The 19,232-nt window shown below is 45.7% G+C and overlaps 1 gene segment (V, D, J or C); it reads left to right on the forward strand.

Annotated features, from left to right (window-relative positions):
* Positions 1 to 13,594: 13,594 nt before the first annotated feature.
* Positions 13,595 to 14,090, forward strand: LOC136376055 (immunoglobulin heavy variable 1-46-like). The segment is given in 2 exon segments: positions 13,595 to 13,674; positions 13,762 to 14,090. Coding segments are annotated over 2 exon segments (375 nt in total).
* The last annotated feature ends 5,142 nt before the right edge of the window (positions 14,091 to 19,232 follow it).

The following is a 19,232-nucleotide window of genomic DNA, read 5'->3' on the forward strand; positions in this document are numbered from 1 at the left end:
CAGTGGGCTCGTTCCACTCTGTCCTGGCATTGGTTCAGGAGAGCACTGAGGACTATGGGGGAGGAGCACTCGCCCAGATGGTGAATTTACTGTTATGATATGCGGAAACAAGCACAGCCCCAAACCTACATATAATTCTGTATTTACTTATTGAAATATTATGACAGACATTCACCAGCACTGTCACTGCCCTCTCTGTAGGTCTCCACCCCTAAGCTCCATATATAGTAGGAGGACATGCAAATAGGGCCCCCTCAGCTCATGAAAACCAGCCCAGCCCGGACCCTGCAGCTCTGGGACAGGAGCCCAACACGGGATTCCCAGGTGTGCCCATTCCCTGGTCAGGACTGAACACAGACCACTCACCATGGAGTTTGGATTCACCTGTGTTTTCTTTCTTGTTATGTTTATAGGTAATTTATGGGAAAAAGACACTGAGTATGTCAATGAATATTACTGAGAGAATCAGTGGATATTTGACATTTTCCTCACCAGGATGTTCTTGTATTTTCAGGTGTCCAGTGTGAGGTGCAGCTGGTGGAGTCTGGAGGAGGCTTGGTGCAGCCTGGGGGGTCTCTGAGACTCTCCTGTGCAGCCTCCGGATTCACCTTATTCACCTTCAGTGACTACTGGATGTACTGGGTCCGCCAGGCTCCAGGGAAGGGGCTGGAATGGGTCTCATCCATTAGTGGTAGTGGACGTACTACATACTACGCAGACTCCGTGAAGGGCCGATTCACCATCTCCAGAGACAACGGCAAGAACACGCTGTATCTGCAAATGAACAGCCTGAGAGCCGAGGACATGGCCGTTTATTACTGTGCGAGAGACACAGCGAGGGGAAGTCAGTGTGAGACCAGACACAAACCTCCCTGCGGGGTCAGGAGAGCTGGGCTGCAGGGGGCGCTCAGGACACCAGGGGGCGCTCCGGACCCACGGACCCCGAGACCAGCCCCAGGCGCAGGTGCAGAGGGAGGTGGGGAAGGGAGGGGCTTCCTGTGGGAGCAGGGTTTCCTCTCAAAGCTCTCAGCTGCATCCGGGTGCCCTTCTTCCTATTTTGTTGTGGCTGCAGTTTCTCACATTCCCACTGAAGTCATCAAATGAGCCAGTAACATTTTCTGTTCTCAGATTACATGTTAGCAGTTATACAAACCTCTCCTTCACTAATTTACTGTATTTTCTAAACTTCTTTCTATACAGAGAGACCACCGTCAGTGCTCTCATCTTCCTTGTGGTTGAAAATATTTCCCTCAAGCAGACACGCCAGCACACTCCAGACACCTGGGTGCTGACTCAGGCGCTCTCTCTCCTCTCTGTCCCCCTGTCCCCACATTGGCCAAGCTGTCAGGCACAGCTGCCACCACAATGATTAGAATCCTCTCCCAGGACCACCAACCACAGGTCTGCATCCTCCCTGGCACACGCTCTGTTATTCATCTCATTCACTAGGGAAAGGTGAACCCCCACCCAATATTTTGTTTCAATGATCACAGTATTTTAATGTGATTTTTGTTCGCTTCCTATTGGAAAGGAAACTGTTGATAACAGTGATGTTCCAACCACATAATTTCAGATTATCCCCAATGTCAACATCCTGAATTCAATCATCCTTAACATAATTATTTCTGCAAGTCCTGTCGCATAAGAGAACACACACAGGTCCCAACAGTAAGAATCTAGACATTCCTGAGGGTCAGTGTCCACTCATCACAGGACCCTGAGCCTCAGGGCCTCATGCACTACAGGAATCTGGGGCCAAGTTACCTTTCTGTGGACTGGCAGCTGTCTGTGAGGAGATTAAGGGGTTTTTCAGTTTGGGGAGCTCTATTGGAGTAAGCTTCTAATTGGGTAAAATTTTTATTTGATTTTTTAGGTGTTGCTGTAAACATGATGTTTGTGCTCCTAAAAAGATCACAAATTAAACCCAATATCAAATGTGATGGGTTACGAGGCAGGGCCTTTGGACATGAATAGGTCCTGAGGGTGGAGTTTTCATTAACAGGGTGTGTGCTCGTATAAATAAGACTAAGTAGGCTCCCCACCTCCATCCACCCTCTGAGATTACAGCTGACAATCAGCCTTCTAGGACATGGGCTCCACCAGACATGAAATATGCCAGAATCCATTCTTGGATTTCCTAGTGTTCAGATGAGTGAGACATAAATTTCTGTTGTGTGGGAACACCCAGGCTCTAGTCTGTTGCTATAGCAACCAGAGCTGATTAAGACTGTAGTGTCACTGACTTCAGGATTGACTTCCTGGAGGTTAGCTGCGGTATTCGTTGTTGAAATTACATCATGTGTTTCCTTTCAGTGATGGTAAAGGACAGTTTTTATCCGCTATTTTCTTTAACAGACAAAATTCCTGGTTGAAGATCATAAGAGGCTTAAACAGATGTAGTGAGATGACAACTTTAGAATTGGGGAGGGTCCATGAACCTTTTAGGATTCACTATATCATCCTGGAGCAAGGTAGAGGTGTTACTGAGAAAAAACCATAAATGCTCAGTTCTTCAATCACCACGTCATCGGGACATATCTGAGGTGCTCGTGAAAAAGTGGTATTAGTGACACTAGGGAAGATCTTTGATCACAGAGATTTAAGGGTTTACTGGAGCTTGAGCATTTTAATGTAAAGATGTCACTTCTGCAATCTTTCCAGAGGTTGTACCTGATCATGTCCGTGTGGTGCCTGAATCTCACCTGACAGAGGGCTGACTGATGACTCGTGTGCTGTGTGCACCTAAGTCACTTGACAGGAGGTTGGAAACCACTGGGGGAGGAGGGAGGAGAAGGCTGCCCCCAGAGAGCACTGAGGGCAGTGAAAGTTCTCCAAGTGTGTGTGTGTCTTCTTTCTTCTCCTCTCCTTCTGATGGAGTCCCGGTGCACAGAAGGACAATGGGCAGTGATTATTTCTTGAAACCATAAAAGAGCAGCTCATGCTTAACTCACCGACCTCCAGTCCCAGGATGCTGAAGATGGTGAGGAAGTTCTCCCTGTGCATATCAACACATGGAATGAGGACGCACTGAGGATTTATTATGGGATGGAGAAGCACGAAACGCTGTGGGTATAGAACAGCATGTAAATTAAATTGTGTATAGCTGACTGTTGGTAGTATTTAGAAACAAAAACAGTAAGTCTACAGCTGGGTCAACCATCTCCTGATAAAAATATCCACTCTCTGTTTTCTTAAGTTAGATCCTCTTTGTATTATTTCATTGCTGATCAAGTAATTATCTCTCTCTTATTTTCATAAATGACTTAGGGATGCAAGTTCAATTTTTTCTGATCAGTAGACTCTACCTCAAAGCCTTTTTATACTAAACATTCAGATGCCACCTGGATGTTAACCCCGAGAATACTAGAGTGAGCTGGTAGCAGAACAGACACTGTTGTCATAGAAACAGGACGCTGTCCCAGCTCTACAAGGCTGCCATCTTATTTCATTTTCACTGTGAGGAGTTTGAAAAGGAACAAGTACTGATGAAACACAGAGATCCCCCTCCCCCTACAATCACATACAATTTTTTGTTTGAAAATCTTTGAATTCAATTTATTGGGGTAACATTGGTTAGTAAAAATCATGCAAGATTCAGTGCACAATTCCACCACACATCATCTGTATATTGTATTGTGTGTCCCCCACTCCTAAGCAAGTCTCCTCCATCACCAGTTATCCCCTCTCCACTCCTTACCTCCCTCCTTCCTCTCCTGCAGTTCACACACTGTTGTCTGTGTGCATAACCTTTTTTTTGCTTAATCTTTTAATCATTATCACCCAGCCCCTCAACACGCATCCCTCTGACAGCTGTCAGTCTGTTTCCTGTATCTGTGAGTCTGCACTTGTTTAGTTAATTTATGTAGTTCAAAAGTTTTACATGTAAATGAAACCAAATGGTACTTATATTTCTCTGACTAGCTCATATGACTTATCATAATAATTTCCAGGTCTATCCATGCTGTTGCAAAAGTTTATATTTCCTTCTTTTTTTCATTTATTAGTATTCAAATATGCAAATGAGCCATAACTTTTTTTGTCCCACTCATCTAGTGATGGGCACGTGAGTTTTTTCCAGATCTTGATTATTGTAAATAACACTTCAACAAACATACGAAAAAAAATTGATTCATATATCTTTTCAAGTTAGTATTTCAGGGTTCTTTGAAAATATTTCCAGGAATGGAATTCCCAAGTCCATTTAAAAAGGCAGTCTGTTTTTGAATTTTTGAAGTAACTCCATATTGTTTTTGACAGTGGCTACACCAATCTGGATGGTATTTTTCTAACAAAACCAGAAATAAATCAAAGAATCTGAATAGAATGATTACAATCAGTGAAACTGAAACAGTAATAAAAAAAAAATTCTCAATAAAGAAAGTCCTGGACTGAATGGATTCACAGATGAATTCTACCAACATTCAAAACAGAACAAGTAACTATCCTTCTCAAAATTTTCCAAAAATATTCAAGAGGAGAGAAGAACTCCCAAGCTCATTTTGTGTGTCCAGCGACATCCTAATTCCAAAACCAAATAAAGACACTGCAGAGAAAAAAATTTAGGCTGGTATCTCTGGTGAACATAGATGCTAATATTCACAATGAAATATTAGCAAACTGGATCCAGCAATACATTAAAAAGGTCATACACCATCATCAAGTGTGATGTATGCCAGGAATGCAAGAGTGGTACAATATTTTCAAATCAAATAATGTGCTACACACAATCAATCAATGTGCTACACATAAATAAAATGAATCATAAAAACCACATGATCCTTTCAATAGATACAGTAAATTATTTGATAAAATCTAGCATCCACTGATGTTTAAAACTGTCAGCAAAGTGGAAATAGAGGGAACATGCTCCAATCTAATAAAGACCACGTATGACAGAACCAGTTGACATCATACTCAATGGGGATAACTACAACCATTCTCCTTAAGATCAGAAACGAGCCTGACCAGGTAGCTGAGCAGTGGATGGAGCATCAGATTGGGATATGGAGGACCCATGTTCTAGACCCTGAGGTCGCCAGCTTGGGCGTGGGCTCATCTGGTTTCAGAAAAGCTCACCAGCTTGGACTCAATGTTGCTGGCTTGAGCAAGGGGTTACTTGGTCTGCTGTAGCCCCACGGTCAAGGCACATATGAGAAAGCAATCAATGAACAACTAAGGTGTCGCAACGAAAAACTGAGGATTGATGCTTCTCATCTCTCTCCGTTCCTATCTGTCTGTCCCTATCTATTCCTCTCTCTGACTCTCTCTCTGTCTCTGAAAAAAAAAAGATCAGAAACTAGAAAAGTATGTATACTAACCCCACTTATTTTCAGCTTAGCACTAGAAGTCTTAGCCACAGCCATTAGGCAAGAAGGGAAAATAAAAGGCATCCAAAGTGGAAAGGAAGAAGTAAAGCTGTCACTCTTTGCAGATGACATGATACTGTGTATACAGAACCCTATGGACTATTTTAGGACATGAACAGAGCTGAGGAATTAGTTCAGTAAGGCAATGAGATACAATACACTTATGCAGAATTCCATTCCATTTTAATTCATCAATAATGAACTATCAGAAAGGGAAATGAAGGAAACATTTTCATTCCCAGTTGTTTCAAAGAAAAATAAAATACCTAGTAGTAAATGTAACCAAGATTTTAAAAGACCTATACTTGTAAATTTATAAGACTATGAAGACCAGGCTGTTGTCGGCAGCAAGTTGGTTAAAGTGATATCCCGACATGCCAAGATCGCAGGTTCAATCCTAGGTCAGGGAACATACAAAAATCAACCACTGATGGCGTGAAACATTGTAAAAGAAAACCGATGCTCTCTCCCTCTCTCTCTAAATACCAAACATTAAAAATAGTTTGAAAATACACTGAAGAAAAAGCTAAGAGCTGTTTGATTACACACTTAAGTAGGGTATAAATCAGGGTACATATGTTCAGAGAAAACATCTCTAGGTTATTCTGACATTCAATTATGCTGTATTCCTATCACCCAAAGTCCAATTGTCTTCTATCACCTTCTATCTGGTTTTCTCAGTGCTTCCCCCAACCCATTCCTCTCCTGCCCCCCACCCCGTAACCACCAAACACTTATCCATGTCTCTGAGTCTCATTTTTATGTCCCAACTATGTATGGAATCATATATTCTTAGTTTTTTCTGATTTACTTATTTTGCTCAGTATGTTATCAAGGTCCATCCATGTTGTTGTAAATGATTCGATGTCATCATTTCTTATGGCTGAGTAGTATTCCATAGAATATATGTATCAACGCTTTTTAATCCACTCGTCCTCTGACGGACACTTGGGCTGTTTTCAGATCTTCACTATTGTGAACAATGCTGCCATAAACATGAAGGTGCATTTCTCCATTTGAAACAGTGCTATGGTGTTCTTGGGGTATATTCCTACAAGTGGGATAGCTGGGTCTAAAGGCAGTCGATTTTTAATTTTTTGAGGAATCTCCATACTGTTTTCCACAGTGGCTGCACCAGACTGCATTCCCACCAGCAGTGCAGGAGGGTTCCCTTTTCTCCACATCCTCGCCAGCACTTATTCTGTGTTGTTTTGTTGATGAGCGCCATTCTGACTGGTGTGAGGTGATATCGCATTGTGGTTTTAATTTGCATTTCTCTAATGATTAGTAATGTTGAGCATTTTTTCATATGCTTTGAATATTTCTTGCAATTCTATTCTGGCCTCAAGTGTTTCTGTTGAGAAGTTGGAAGATATCGTTATAGGGGCTCCTTTGTAGGTGATAGCCTTTTTTTCTCTAGCAGCTTTTAATATTTTTTCTTTATCACTTAGCTTTGGTATTTTAATTATGATGTGTCTTGGTGTAGATTTCCTTGGGTATCTCTTTAATGAAGTTCTCTGTGCTTCTTCAACTTGTGAGATGTGTTCCTGCTTGAATTTAGGGAAGTTTTCAGGTATGATATGTTTGAACAAAGTCTCTCCCCTTGTTCTTTCTCTTGTTCTTCAGGAACCCCTATGATGCGGATGTAATTTCTCTTCATGTTGTCACAGAGCACTCTTAGAGTTTCCTCAGACTTTTAGAGTCTCTTTTCTTTGTTCTGCTCTACTTCCGTACCTTCATTTATCTTGTCCTCTAACTCGCTGATTCGATCCTCAGCTTCATCCATTCTGCTTTTAATTCTTTCCATTGTGTTCTTTATTTCTGATACTGTATTTGTAATTTCTGACTGATTTTTTAATTATTTCAATGTCCTTTTTTTATATTTGCTATCGCTTTATTTACATGTTTGTAATGACCATCTATTGTTGTTCTAAGATCTTTGAGCATCATAACAATTGTTATTTTAAACACTGAATCTGGTAATTTGGTTATATCTGACTCAGTTAGGTCCTTTCCTGGGGATTTCTCTTGACTCATTTGTGTTGCTTTTTTCTGTGTTCCCATTTTGTCTGTATAAAAAAGGTTTTGGCCACTGGAGTCCATGAGTGTGGCCTCTGTGCTCCCTAGATGTGGTCTGCCTGCAGGCCCACCACCACCTCCGCTGCTGCTGCCTAGGGCATTCGGGTATAAGGGTTGCTGATGCCAGCCCACTAGGGCTGTTGCTGTGGTTTCCACCTCTCCTTCACGGGAGGGGCTGTGATCACGTGCTTGGGCGTACAATCCTCAGTGGCCTCGGCCTTTGACCTGCCCCTGCTGGTGGTGTTATGTGACGCACCCGGCTGCAAGCCTTGTCCCTGAAGGCAGGGGTGAGCACCTTTGCTAAGCTGCTGGTCTCTGCCTGATTCCAGGCTTTCGCTCCACCCCTGATTGAGGAGTGTGCTCACAGGAGGGCTGCAAGCTTTGGCTTCACGGGTGGGCCAGGCTGCATGCTCTTGCTCAGTTGTGGGACTCTGCCTGTTCTGGGCTTTTGCTCCACCCCATGGGCGGAGCCAAATTGTGTGTCAGAATGAAAGCCTGAATTCTCAGGGTCCAGGGGTGGTTGTGCTCCTGTGCCCTTGCTCAAGGACAGGTCTCCACCCCCTTCTGAAGCTCCTGCCCTTCCCTACAGGCTGGATTCCAGGTAGCCTGCAGCTGGGCTTGACCACTTTCATGCATCCCTTCCTCTCCAGCCAGGCAAGACCGAGCTCACACCTGGGCCTCAGTGGTGGCCAGCCGGCTTCCACCCTTGCCGACAGAACTGCGCCTCCATGTTCCACCACAACCCATCCTCCAGCTAGCCCTCACCTTGTGGGTGGGGGCGCTGCAGCTCAGACCCTAACACTCAATACTGTAGTCCTGAAAGCTCCCTCCTTCTAAGCGCCTCTGCTCTGAGTGCCACAAGAAAGCTTGTTTGGCTGGTGCACTGCTTCCCTTTGCTGGTATTGCTGTTTCCAGGGGAAATATTCACTTCAGATTTGGGGAGTGACTCAACCCAGGGGTTAGGGTGTCTGTCCCTCAAAGTGTTTCTCCCTGTGCCTCCTAGATTACACTTTCTTTTCTCTGCTCTAGTCCTTCCTTTCTCCCCATCCCCTGGAGCCCTGGGTGAGTGGTTGTGAGAGGTTTTCTGCACAGTCCCTTTAAGAAGAATCCTGAGTCTGAAAAATCAGTCTCTTTCGCACAAACATTATGCTGACTTGTTTCCAGGTAAATATTGTCCATATGCCTCTTCTGGGCTCTGGGGCTGCAGACTGGGGCTTTGATCGTGGGGCTCAGGACCCTCCCCTCTCTGCTAAACTCACTTCCCTCCACATGAGTCTCCCTGGGCTGCTGTTCGCACCAGGGAGCTGGGCAGCCCTCTCTGTGTTTCTGCTTTTTCTACCAGTCTCGGTGTGGCTTCTTCAGTGTTCCTTGGTTGAAGAGTTCTCTTAATTTAGTCCAAAGTTGGTTTTTCCAGATGATGGTTCTTAAAATTAAGTTGTAATCCACTTTGGTTCTAGGAGGTGGAAGTTGGTAGGTCTGTCTACTCCATCGCCATCTTGTCCCTAAGTAATTGTTTTTAAAGAGAGACACTGAAGAATGAAATTGAAAATGATAACAAAGTGTAGAAGTGATATCGGTTCTGAAGTGTGTTGTGGTGGGGCTCATTCACAGTGTCACTAAAAATATTTTATTGGGCCTGACCATGTGGTGGTGCAGTGGAAAAAGCATCGGACAGGAACAAAGAGGACCTAGGCTAGAAACTCCAAGGTCACCAGCATGAATACAGGCTCACCAGCTTGAGCCAAAGGTCACTGGCTTGAACAAGGGATCTTTTAGTCTGCTGAATATTGCTGGTCAAGGCACATATTAGAAAGCAATCAGTGAACAACTAAGAATGCCAAAATGAAGAATTGATTATTCTCATCTTTCTTCCTTCTTGTCTGTCTGACTCTCTCTGTCTCTGTCACAAAAATTTAAAATAAAAAAAGTTATTGGACCCGCACTTAGAGCAGCTTAGGCTTCTGCACTAGGACTTACTCAGGGTGGACTTAGAAGGTTGGTCACAGGTTCTCCATGTCGCATTCACTCTGTGTCACAGAGAGCAAGCCCAGCCTTGTCTTTAGTAAGCCCAGGATGAAGATGACCCTCCCTGTAGCCCACTCCGCACTTTAGCCCACATAAAGCTCAGTTCAGTCCAGCCACGGCTCAAAGCCTGGACTCGGGAGGCCGTCCAGCGGTCAGACACACAGCTTGGCTGCAAGCGTGGCTGGTGCGCGTCTCTCAGCAGGAAGATGGAGAGAAGCACAGAAAGAATGAGAAGGGCCAGATCTCTGTTCAACCCGTGTTTGTACTTTTGGGCTGGGAAGGAAGAGCTTATTATAAATTAACCAATCAGTTTCCTTACAGTGGTGCGGGTTTGCTATTGATATTTTCCACTAACCAATCAGACCCTTTTTCCACGCTAGATTGACAGGCCGCTGTGGTCCTCCTTCTAACTTCCGCAGCACATGTCTCAGGGTGGAAACACAGAAGCACCCTACCCACAGTCTGAGTATGAATTGGTTTTACCCCCAGGGCTGCAAAAACCTACTCTTTTCTTAAGGGTTCGGGTCCAAGGGCTCAATGACACGATGGACTCTGAGGGCACAATGGGATAATTAGCCTGTGGAGACCATATGCTTTTAACAAAGTAATTTAAATGGAATGTGGCAGCTTTTATCTATAGCAGGCTTTCCACGTTGTAATAAAATATAATGTCCAACCCGCGGTGCTCTCGTTCTCTGTCAATATCGCGCTACCTGCCAACAATACAGAATCACATAGTCTTTGAGGAGAAAGAGAATTAACATGATTGAAATATCCAAAATACTCTAAGATCTACAATACACTCTCACAGGAGGACGCTTGTCACTCTGAGCCCAGGATAGATCCAGGGACTTCACTTCTCTGTCCCTCAGGGGAGGAGGGCATGTAAATGGGGAGCTCCATGTGCTCATAGCCCCAGCCCTGCCCCTGCAGCTCTGGGAGAGCAGCCCCAGCCCCAGCGACTCTGCTGCTTCCATTTACCCCAGGAGCTAACCCAGAGGAAGTGCAATGTAGTTTGGGCTGCAGTCGGCTCTCACTTTGACATTTTACATGGAACTTTACAGACAGATGCAGTGTGTCCATAAAGTCATGGTGCACTTTTGACCGGTCACAGGAAAGCAACAAAAGGTGACAGAAATGTGAAATCTGCACCAAATAAAAGGAAAAACCTCCCAGTTTCTGTAGGATGAGTGGCAGCATGTGCGCATGCGCAGATGATGACGTAACACTGTGTATACAGAGGAGCACCCTATGGCCATGCCAGTCGAGATGTGGACGGTACAGAGGAAAGTTTAGTGTGTTCTGTGGCTCGCTAAATGCGAATCCGTGACCAAAGTGCAATGTGAATATCGGCACGTTTATAACGAAGCGCCACCACAAAGGAATAACATTACTCGGTGGGATAAGCAGTTGTAGGAAACCAGCAGTTTGGAGGAGAAACCCTGTTCTGGTAGGCCATCAGTCAGTGACGAGTCTGTAGAGGCTATACGGGATAGCTACCTAAGGAGCCCTAAAAAATCTGTGCATGAGCCGGCATCAAACTGCACTGAATAGGTATGAAAATGGGAGAGTTTTCATTTTTTATTTGGTGTAGATTTCAGATTTCTATCTTCTTCTATTGCTTTCCTGTGACCAGTCAAAAGTGCACCATGACGTTACGGACACACTGTATTACAGGTGTGTGTGTGTGTGTGTGTGTGTGTGTGTGTGTGTGTGTCGTCCCCTAACCAGAGTCTGTCTTGCCTCCAGTTGTCCCATGTGAGGTGCTGCTGAGAGAGTCTGGGGGTGCCTAAGTCAGCCTGGGGGCATCTCTGAAACTGTCCTGTAAAGGTTCTGGGTTCACCCTCAGTGACTATTATATCAGCTTGATCCCCCAGACTCTAGGAAAGAGACTGGAATGGGTAGGTTTTATTAGAAACAAAGCCAATGCTCACACCACAGAATATGCTGCATCTGTGAAAGGCAGAGTCTCCATCTCATGAGATAATTCCAAAAGCACTGCCTACCTGCACATGAACATTCTGAGAGCCGAGGACGCAGCCGTGTATCACTCCGTGAAAGACACAGCGAGGAGAAGTCAGTGTGAGCCCAGACACAAACCTCCCTGCGGGGACGGGAGGGCCGGGCTGCAGGGGGCGCTCAGGAGGCCGGTGTGTGTGTGGGGGGGGGGAGGGTCAGCGCTCCGGATACCAAGCGGGACTCAGGGCAACAGAGGAAGGCAGAGAAGCTTCCTCTGCAGCCGACATTCAACATGTAGATACCTATTAAAATGATCACCAGGTAAGTCTAAAGTGGTTGCTTCTCCCTCCTCTAAATGTATTGTGTAGACATATATTATCTCTGACTGAGAAATTCGTATCCTAGCAGCATGGTTGTGACTGTTGTTTTGTTTCTATTTGACTGGGTCATGGGTTTCCGGACACTTGGATGAAACTTCTTTCTGGGTCTGTACACAGTGTGTTCACAGGTGAGCGTATCCTTTGAGGTCGTGGCGCAGAAAAATAGCGTGTTTCCCCCGTGTGGGTGAGCATCGCCTCTCCACTGAAGGACTGAGGGGAACACCGCGGTGCAGGGAGGAGAAGCTTAGCCCTCCCTGCCTGTGTGCTGGATTCCGGAGCTGGGACAGAGGTCTGCCCCTGCCCTGGGCACCCCTGGTCCGCAGCCTTCACACCAGGCTGAGTTACCTCAGCAGCTCTCCTGGGTCTGCTGCTTGCAACAGCACGTCATGGACTTTGGACTTCCCACACTGCATAATGTGTGTGCCCATTAAATTAAAAAGCCAATGTGAGTATAAATATCTGTTTTCTCTAATTCTGCTTCCGTGGAGAACCATGAGCAGTGCACCTGAGAGGCAGAGGGCATGCACGTCTGCTGTCACAGCCCACACAGGGCTAATATGGGACAGTGCCGGGAATTTGACGACCAAAAAGGGGGGGCTGCATTAATTAGTGACACCTTACATTTTGCAAAACTGGTACCTACATTTCCTGTGCTTTTGACAGGTGAGGTCACTAAAATACAGGTGGCTTATGAAGACTCAGAGTAGAATGCAGAGGACTGAATCAAGTGTGTGTGTGTGTGTGTGTGTGTGTGTGTGTGTGTGTGTGTGTGTGTGTGTAATATACTGAATGTTAGTATAGAATATTTAGAATCACATACAGGCATACTTCAATTGGAATTTCAACTAGAGACTCCAAAGAATTATGATGTCTCCAAAACCCCTGAGAGCTTCTGACATAAAGGTCTGTCCACTGTGTCAGGGCATCTGGAAGTTCCAGGAAAGGGGCTCCCTGGTGGCATCATAAAGCCCTAGCTTGGGGTCTCTATACAGAGTTGCTGAGTAAGGACAATTCACTATGTCCAGAGATGTCAAAAGTGTACTGTGTCCTGAGGGAGGATTCTGAAGTCAGGAAACAGCCCTTACCCCTGAACTAAATTCACTACAGGCCAACGCCCAATGTCCTGTGATCCCAAACTGGATCCTCCTCTTCGGGGCATGAGCAGGGCATCAGGGGGAACCCAGGACCCAGGAGCACCAGACTTCTGCCCCAGGGGCAGGAGCAGAGAGAGCTGTGAATGGATTTCCTCTGAGGATCTGGGACTTTCTGAGAAAATTTATATAGCCTAACAGATATTCAGGGATTGCTGATTTATTAGAAATATTATATTTTATCAGAAAGATGCCTGTATCTTGATAGACCATAAGAACTATGCTCAATAAAGTATTCTAGGGCTTCTGGATATCTGAACATTAGAATTTGTGAAAATAAATGGTTTTATTCAGTCACTAGGTGCAGCATTCTGGGAAATTGTGATATACCAATAATATATTTAGCCATCAAAGACCAGAAAAGGTCCAGATGATATTTCCTCAGTGGGAAGAGCTCTCAATGGAAAGAGATATCTCCATGGGGCTCAGGGACATGGGAGGAGACACACATTTTCTTATGAGGTTTAAGATTAACCCTCAAACTCCAAGAGAGAAATGTGTCTTTTCTCAGCTGGTGTCAACTCTTCAGTTATGAGATAGTCTGCCTCATCAATATGCAAAATTTTTAGATGAGGTAGAGTAGTTATATATGGATGTATCTGTGGCCCGAGAGCATCCCCCACAACCACACCCTCCCCTCCATAAGTCCTGACAGCTCAGCCCTCACCATGGACTGGAGCTGGAGAGCCTTCCTCCTGGTGGCAGTGGCTGCAGGTAAGGGGCTCTGCAGTCCCTGGGTTGATGGGGGACCAAGGATTATTCAGTGTGGGAATTCCACACACTCCTGTCTCCTCTCCACAGGTGTCCACTCTGAGGTGCAGCTGGTGCAGTCTGGGGCTGAGCTGAGGAAGCCTGGGACCTCAGTGAAGGTCTCCTGCAAGGCTTCTGGATACACCTTCACCAGATACTATATGAGCTGGGTGCGACAGGCCCCTGGACAAGGGCTCGAGTTAATGGGGTTGATTGACCCTGGTGATGGTGACACAAGCTACGCGGAAAAGTTCAAGGGCAGAGTCACTATGACTGCAGACAAGTCCACGAGCACAGCCTACATGGAGCTGAGCAGCCTGAGAGCCGAGGACACGGCCGTGTATTACTGTACTACACACAGCGAGGGGAAGTCAGTGTGAGCCCAGACACAAACCTCCCTGCGGGGACGGGAGGGCCGGGCTGCAGGGGGCACTCAGGACACCAGGGGGCGCTCCGGACCCACGGAGCCTGAGACCAGCCCCAGGAGCAGGTGCAGAGGGAGGTGGGGAAGGAAGGGGCTTCCTGTGGGAGCAGGGTTTCTTCTAAGAGCTCTCAGCTCCGTCCAGGGAAACCCTGTTAAGGAGGTTATGGGGTTCCTGGGATCCAAATTGGCTGAAAAACACCAGCATAACTTCTCCTTTGCGTTAGAAGAGGGTGTGATCCCTGCCACTGTGCTGTGGCTGGGTCCTTCCAGCGTCATTTCAGAGAGAGAAGCAGGGGAGAGAAAGAGCGAGAGATTCAGAAAAATAGACAAGACAGACAGACAGAAAGAAAAAAGACACATGGGGACATACGGCTGGCCCATGGGTCTGCAGCAGAAAAATGTGTTGAAGAAAATGGCATCTGCGAGGCTGGGGTGGGGCATTGAGCCCTGGTCGGGAAGGTGGAAGTAGGGACTTCTGCTTTTCCTGGTGGCAGAGCTGATGGTGCAGTTAGTTTCATTTCTGCACGCTCAGCCACAAACCTGGAGGCTAAACTACTTTCCTCCTCAGTGGAGGGGGGCGAATAGGGAGGTGGGGGCTCCTCTGAGAGAGGAGCAGCCTGCAGGACCCCAGGGACCGGCGGAGGGTCCCCAGCAGGAGCACCGGTCAAGCTGGCGTGTGTTGCCAGTAAGGCAGGAGTGAGGGCGGGAGGGAAGGCCCGTCGCTCATGTACTTCGGCCAAATGAACACTTGGGAGAGCTCGGGCCCAAGTATCCGGGTCACAGAGTGGCGAGTCCTCAGTCCAGGGATTGAGATCACAGAGAATCTTCCAGTAAGTACAGAGATCCTTTTCACAAACTTCAACTCGCCTACTCTGCAATAGGGCGTGCAGGGCTCCAGCCTGCGGGGCTCGAGAGTGGGGGAGAAGATTTCCCACTGCAGAGGGTCACTCACCCGTCCCTTGGATGCCGGTTTGGTTCCTGCCTGACATTGGGCGCCAGTTGTGGACAAGTCCTGGCAGAGTGAGGACTACAGAGACACAAAGACCCGACTCTGGGGACCAGGTTCACTGACGCAGATCCACTTTATTCAGGAAGTAGGCTAGCTTATATACATGGGTTCAGCCTATAGGGTGTTACAGCGTGTCTTTCATAGCCAATGGCTGAAAAGATCAGGGAGCTGCGTGGTTGGCGCTAAGCCATTTCCTTATAGCGGGCAAGCTCCCTTCCTGGGTGTTCCCAGGAGGCTTCTGGAAGCTGGAGTATTCTCACAGCATTGCACCAGCCTCACCTGCTAAGAATGTGCTCTGAGCTACACCCAGAATACCACCTCCTCTTCCTCCAAATTCTGAGGTGTGAACCTCCTGCAGGGGTGGGGTCTTCAGGGGACTTCCTGTTACAGGGCACTATGTGTAAAAGGATGACCCAGCCCACCTCTGGTGCTTTTGGGAGCTTTGGGGGTCTCTATGATCTCTAAGTAAGTAACAAGTAACTCTATATGACCAGGATCCCTTCTACATGGTTTACAGAACCTACAGGAGGGAGAACATAAAGCTCGCTCTTCTAGAACTGTGTTTGTATCATGAGTGCAGTTGACCGACTTTCCAAAGTAAGTCACTCCCGGGCCTAGAGATCATGTGAGGGCACTGCCCATGTGCCACGTACAGGGAAAGCAGATCTGGAGCTCATTGTGATGAAGTCATCACTGTGTGTGATATACTGAATGCTAGAAGAAAAGTAAGATATCAGCATCATGCAGGTGTAATTTGATGATATCTCCAACCACAGAAAAAGGACATAAGTGACCCCAGCATTCCCAAACACTTCAACTGGACTCAGAAAAGTGTCCACTATGTCAGAGCATCTGACAGCTCCAGGGCTCTCTATTCAGTTTTACTGATTTGTGTATGTTTTTATGTAACCACTGCTTTTTAATCCACTCGTCCACTGATGGATGCTTGGGGTGTTTTCAGATCTTCGCTATTGTGAAAAATGCTGCCATAAACATGGGGGTACATTTCTTTTTTTCAGTAGGTGATATGGTGTTCTTGGAATACATTCCTAAAAGTGGGATGGCTGGGTCAAAAAGCAGATCCATTTTTAATTTTTTAAGGAATCTCCATACTATTTTCCACAGTGGCTGCACCAGTCTGCATTTCCACCAGCAGTGCAGGAGGGTTCCCCTTTCTCCACATCCTCAACAGCACCTATTGTGTGTTGTTTTGTTAATGAGCGCCATTCTGACTGGTTGAGGTGGTATCTCATTGTGGTTTTAATTTGCATTTCTCTAATAATTAGTGATGTTGAACATGTTTTCATTTGTCGATTGGCCATCTGTATGTCCTCTTTGGAAAAGTGTCCATTCATTTCTTTTGCCCAACTTTTGATTGGATTGTTTGTCTTCCTGGTGTTGAGTTTTACATGTTCTTTATAAATTTTGGTTATTAACCCCTTATCAGACGTATTTTTGAATATGTTCTAACATTGTGTAGTTTGTCTTTTTATTCTGTTCATAGTGTCTTTAGCTGTACAAAAGCTTTTTAGTTTGATATAGTCCCATTTGCTTATCCTGCATTTTATTTCACTTGTCCATGGAGATAAATCAGTAAATATATTGCTGTGAGAGATGTCGGTGAGCTTACTGCTTATGTTTTTTTCTAAGATGCTTATGGTTTCTTGATTTACATTTAAGTCTTTTATCCATTTTCAGTTTATTTTTGTGAATGGTGTAAGTTGGTGGTCTAGTTTCATTTCTTTGTCCAATTTTCCCAACACCATTTGTTAAAGAGCCTGTCTTTACTCAATTGTATGCTGTTACTTCCTTTGTCAAATATCAATTGTCCATAAAGGTGTGGATTTATTTCTGGGTTCTCTGTTCTGTTCCATTAATCTATATGCCTGTTCTTATGCCAATACCAAGCTGTTTTGAGTAAAATGGCCTTGTCATATAACTTGATATCAAATTGGACTGGTGCATTTTGAAATGTAAAACTTTATCATTACTTGAGTATGCAGCATTCAACGTCAGTGTGTTACTGTTTATTTACCAGTGTATTTGGTTTAACAACACTTCTTCACAACATAGCATTTGTCTCCATCAGACACACAGGTCTATAATTTCCCATTCTTGTGACACATTTGTCACTGTTTGGAGTCAAATTGATGTTGCATACAAGAATGATCCATTCAGAAACTGTCTGAACATATGCTAATTCCTGTTATATCTATTTTTAAAATGTATGAGAACTTTAAGATGTAATCCAATCCATTTTTACACCTTTTCTTCTTTTCCCAGAAAGATGATATCAACTTCTGATTTAATTGCAATGTGTTTCATAAAGAAGGTCATCCCATGTCCCTGACATACATAATGAGTGAGTTCAGGAAAAGAGAAGGTTCCACAGGGATCTCAGAATATCAAGGTGAATGGACCCTGCCCATTTATAAGAAGAAGTCTGCCCCAAATGCAAATTTCTCTCCAAGAAGCAGGGTAAATCCTCTCTGGGCTGTGGGCTCACAGCTCTCTCCTCACACAGGGCTGAGGTCTCTGGGGAAGCAGAGCTGTGGTCTAGAAGAAGATGAGACTGCTGGGTCTTCTCCTGTGCCTGGTGACAGCCCCCCAGGGTGAGTGTCTCAGAAGTCAAACATAGTCTATTGGATGGCTGTGACTGCATGTGACTGACAGGTACTGATGCTCCTTGTCCCCAGGTATCCTGTCCCAGGTGCAGCTGCAGGAGTCAGGCCCAGGACTGGTGAAGCCCTCACAGACCCTGTCCCTCACCTGTGCTGTCTCTGGATTCTCTTTAACGTCCTATGATATAAACTGGTTGCGCCAGGCTCAGGGAAAAGGGCTGGAGTGGGTTGGGGTTATGAGGGGTGATGGAAGCACAGCTTATAACCCAACGCTGAAATCCCGACTCAGCATCATGAAAGACACCTCGAAGGGCCAGGTTTATCTCTCACTGAGCAGCCTGAGAGTTGAGGACACGGCCATGTATTATTGTGCAAGACACACAGCGAGGGGAAGTCAGTCTGAGTCCAGACACAAACCTCCCTGCAGGAGGGGTCTCCACCATAGGGGGCACTCTGGGTCCCTGAACACAAGGACCATCAGGAGCAGATGCAGTCCAAGGGGAGGGACTAGTTTCCTGTTTGTTTTCCTCTTCATGTCACAGTTCCCTTCAGGGAACCTCTCTGGGTTCCTAATTCTGAATTTAGCTCTGACATCTTTGAGTCAGAAATATCTGTTGTAAGGAGAGATAACTCTCTCATGTGGACTAAAGCCTGGCAGTAGGACACGTGCTGCTCAACATTGGAAACCTGGGATGAAGGAGCCCAAAGGTAGAGAAGAAAGACCCAGGGTGGTGAAGGTCATTGATGTAACATCATGCTCACAGCATGAAGAGAGGTCAACACAACACCGAGGGTGAGGACCCCAACACCTCGGTATGTGTGTCTTGGCTGATGCAAAACACACACCATGGAGACAGGCATGCTTACTACACAAAACTTGAAATCTCTGGGAAGCACAGAGAAGGCCATCAGCAAGTCAGACGTGCTTTGATCAAGCCAGGAGGAAAGACTGGCTCAGGGCTTCTGTTCTGTCCAGGTCGTGGTGGAGGGAGGGAAGAATTCTGTGTACAGGGGCTTGTATGGTTTCAGTCTCCCACTTTCATCTGAAGGGGAGACCACGTCCTCATCAGAGAAGATCAGAATGATAAAGAAGAGGCAAAAATGGGCCATCAGTTCCCAGCAGTCACATATAAAATAGAGTCTGAGTACCTATTCTACAGAAAATTAGAAGAGGAATGATTATAAGTAATCAAATGATAACAATGATGATGATAAGGACTGAGTTGATCCAATGAAAATATGGCACCATCACCATGGCCCCCAGGGAGGGATGCTCACTCTCCCTGTCATCCAAGAGATTTCAAAAACAGAGTATCAAATATTATGCAGCTATGCTGATCCATAAGGTGACCCAATTAAAAATGACCCAAAACTGTCCAAGGTTTAATCCCCTGGGTCTGTGAGGTTGTGACCTTACACAACCGAGACATGGTACACTGTACATGTGGGACACAAGGAATCCCCTTCC

Source organism: Saccopteryx leptura, chromosome 6 (genome assembly GCF_036850995.1).
Source record: "Saccopteryx leptura isolate mSacLep1 chromosome 6, mSacLep1_pri_phased_curated, whole genome shotgun sequence".
In the NCBI taxonomy this organism is placed as follows: domain Eukaryota; kingdom Metazoa; phylum Chordata; class Mammalia; order Chiroptera; family Emballonuridae; genus Saccopteryx; species Saccopteryx leptura.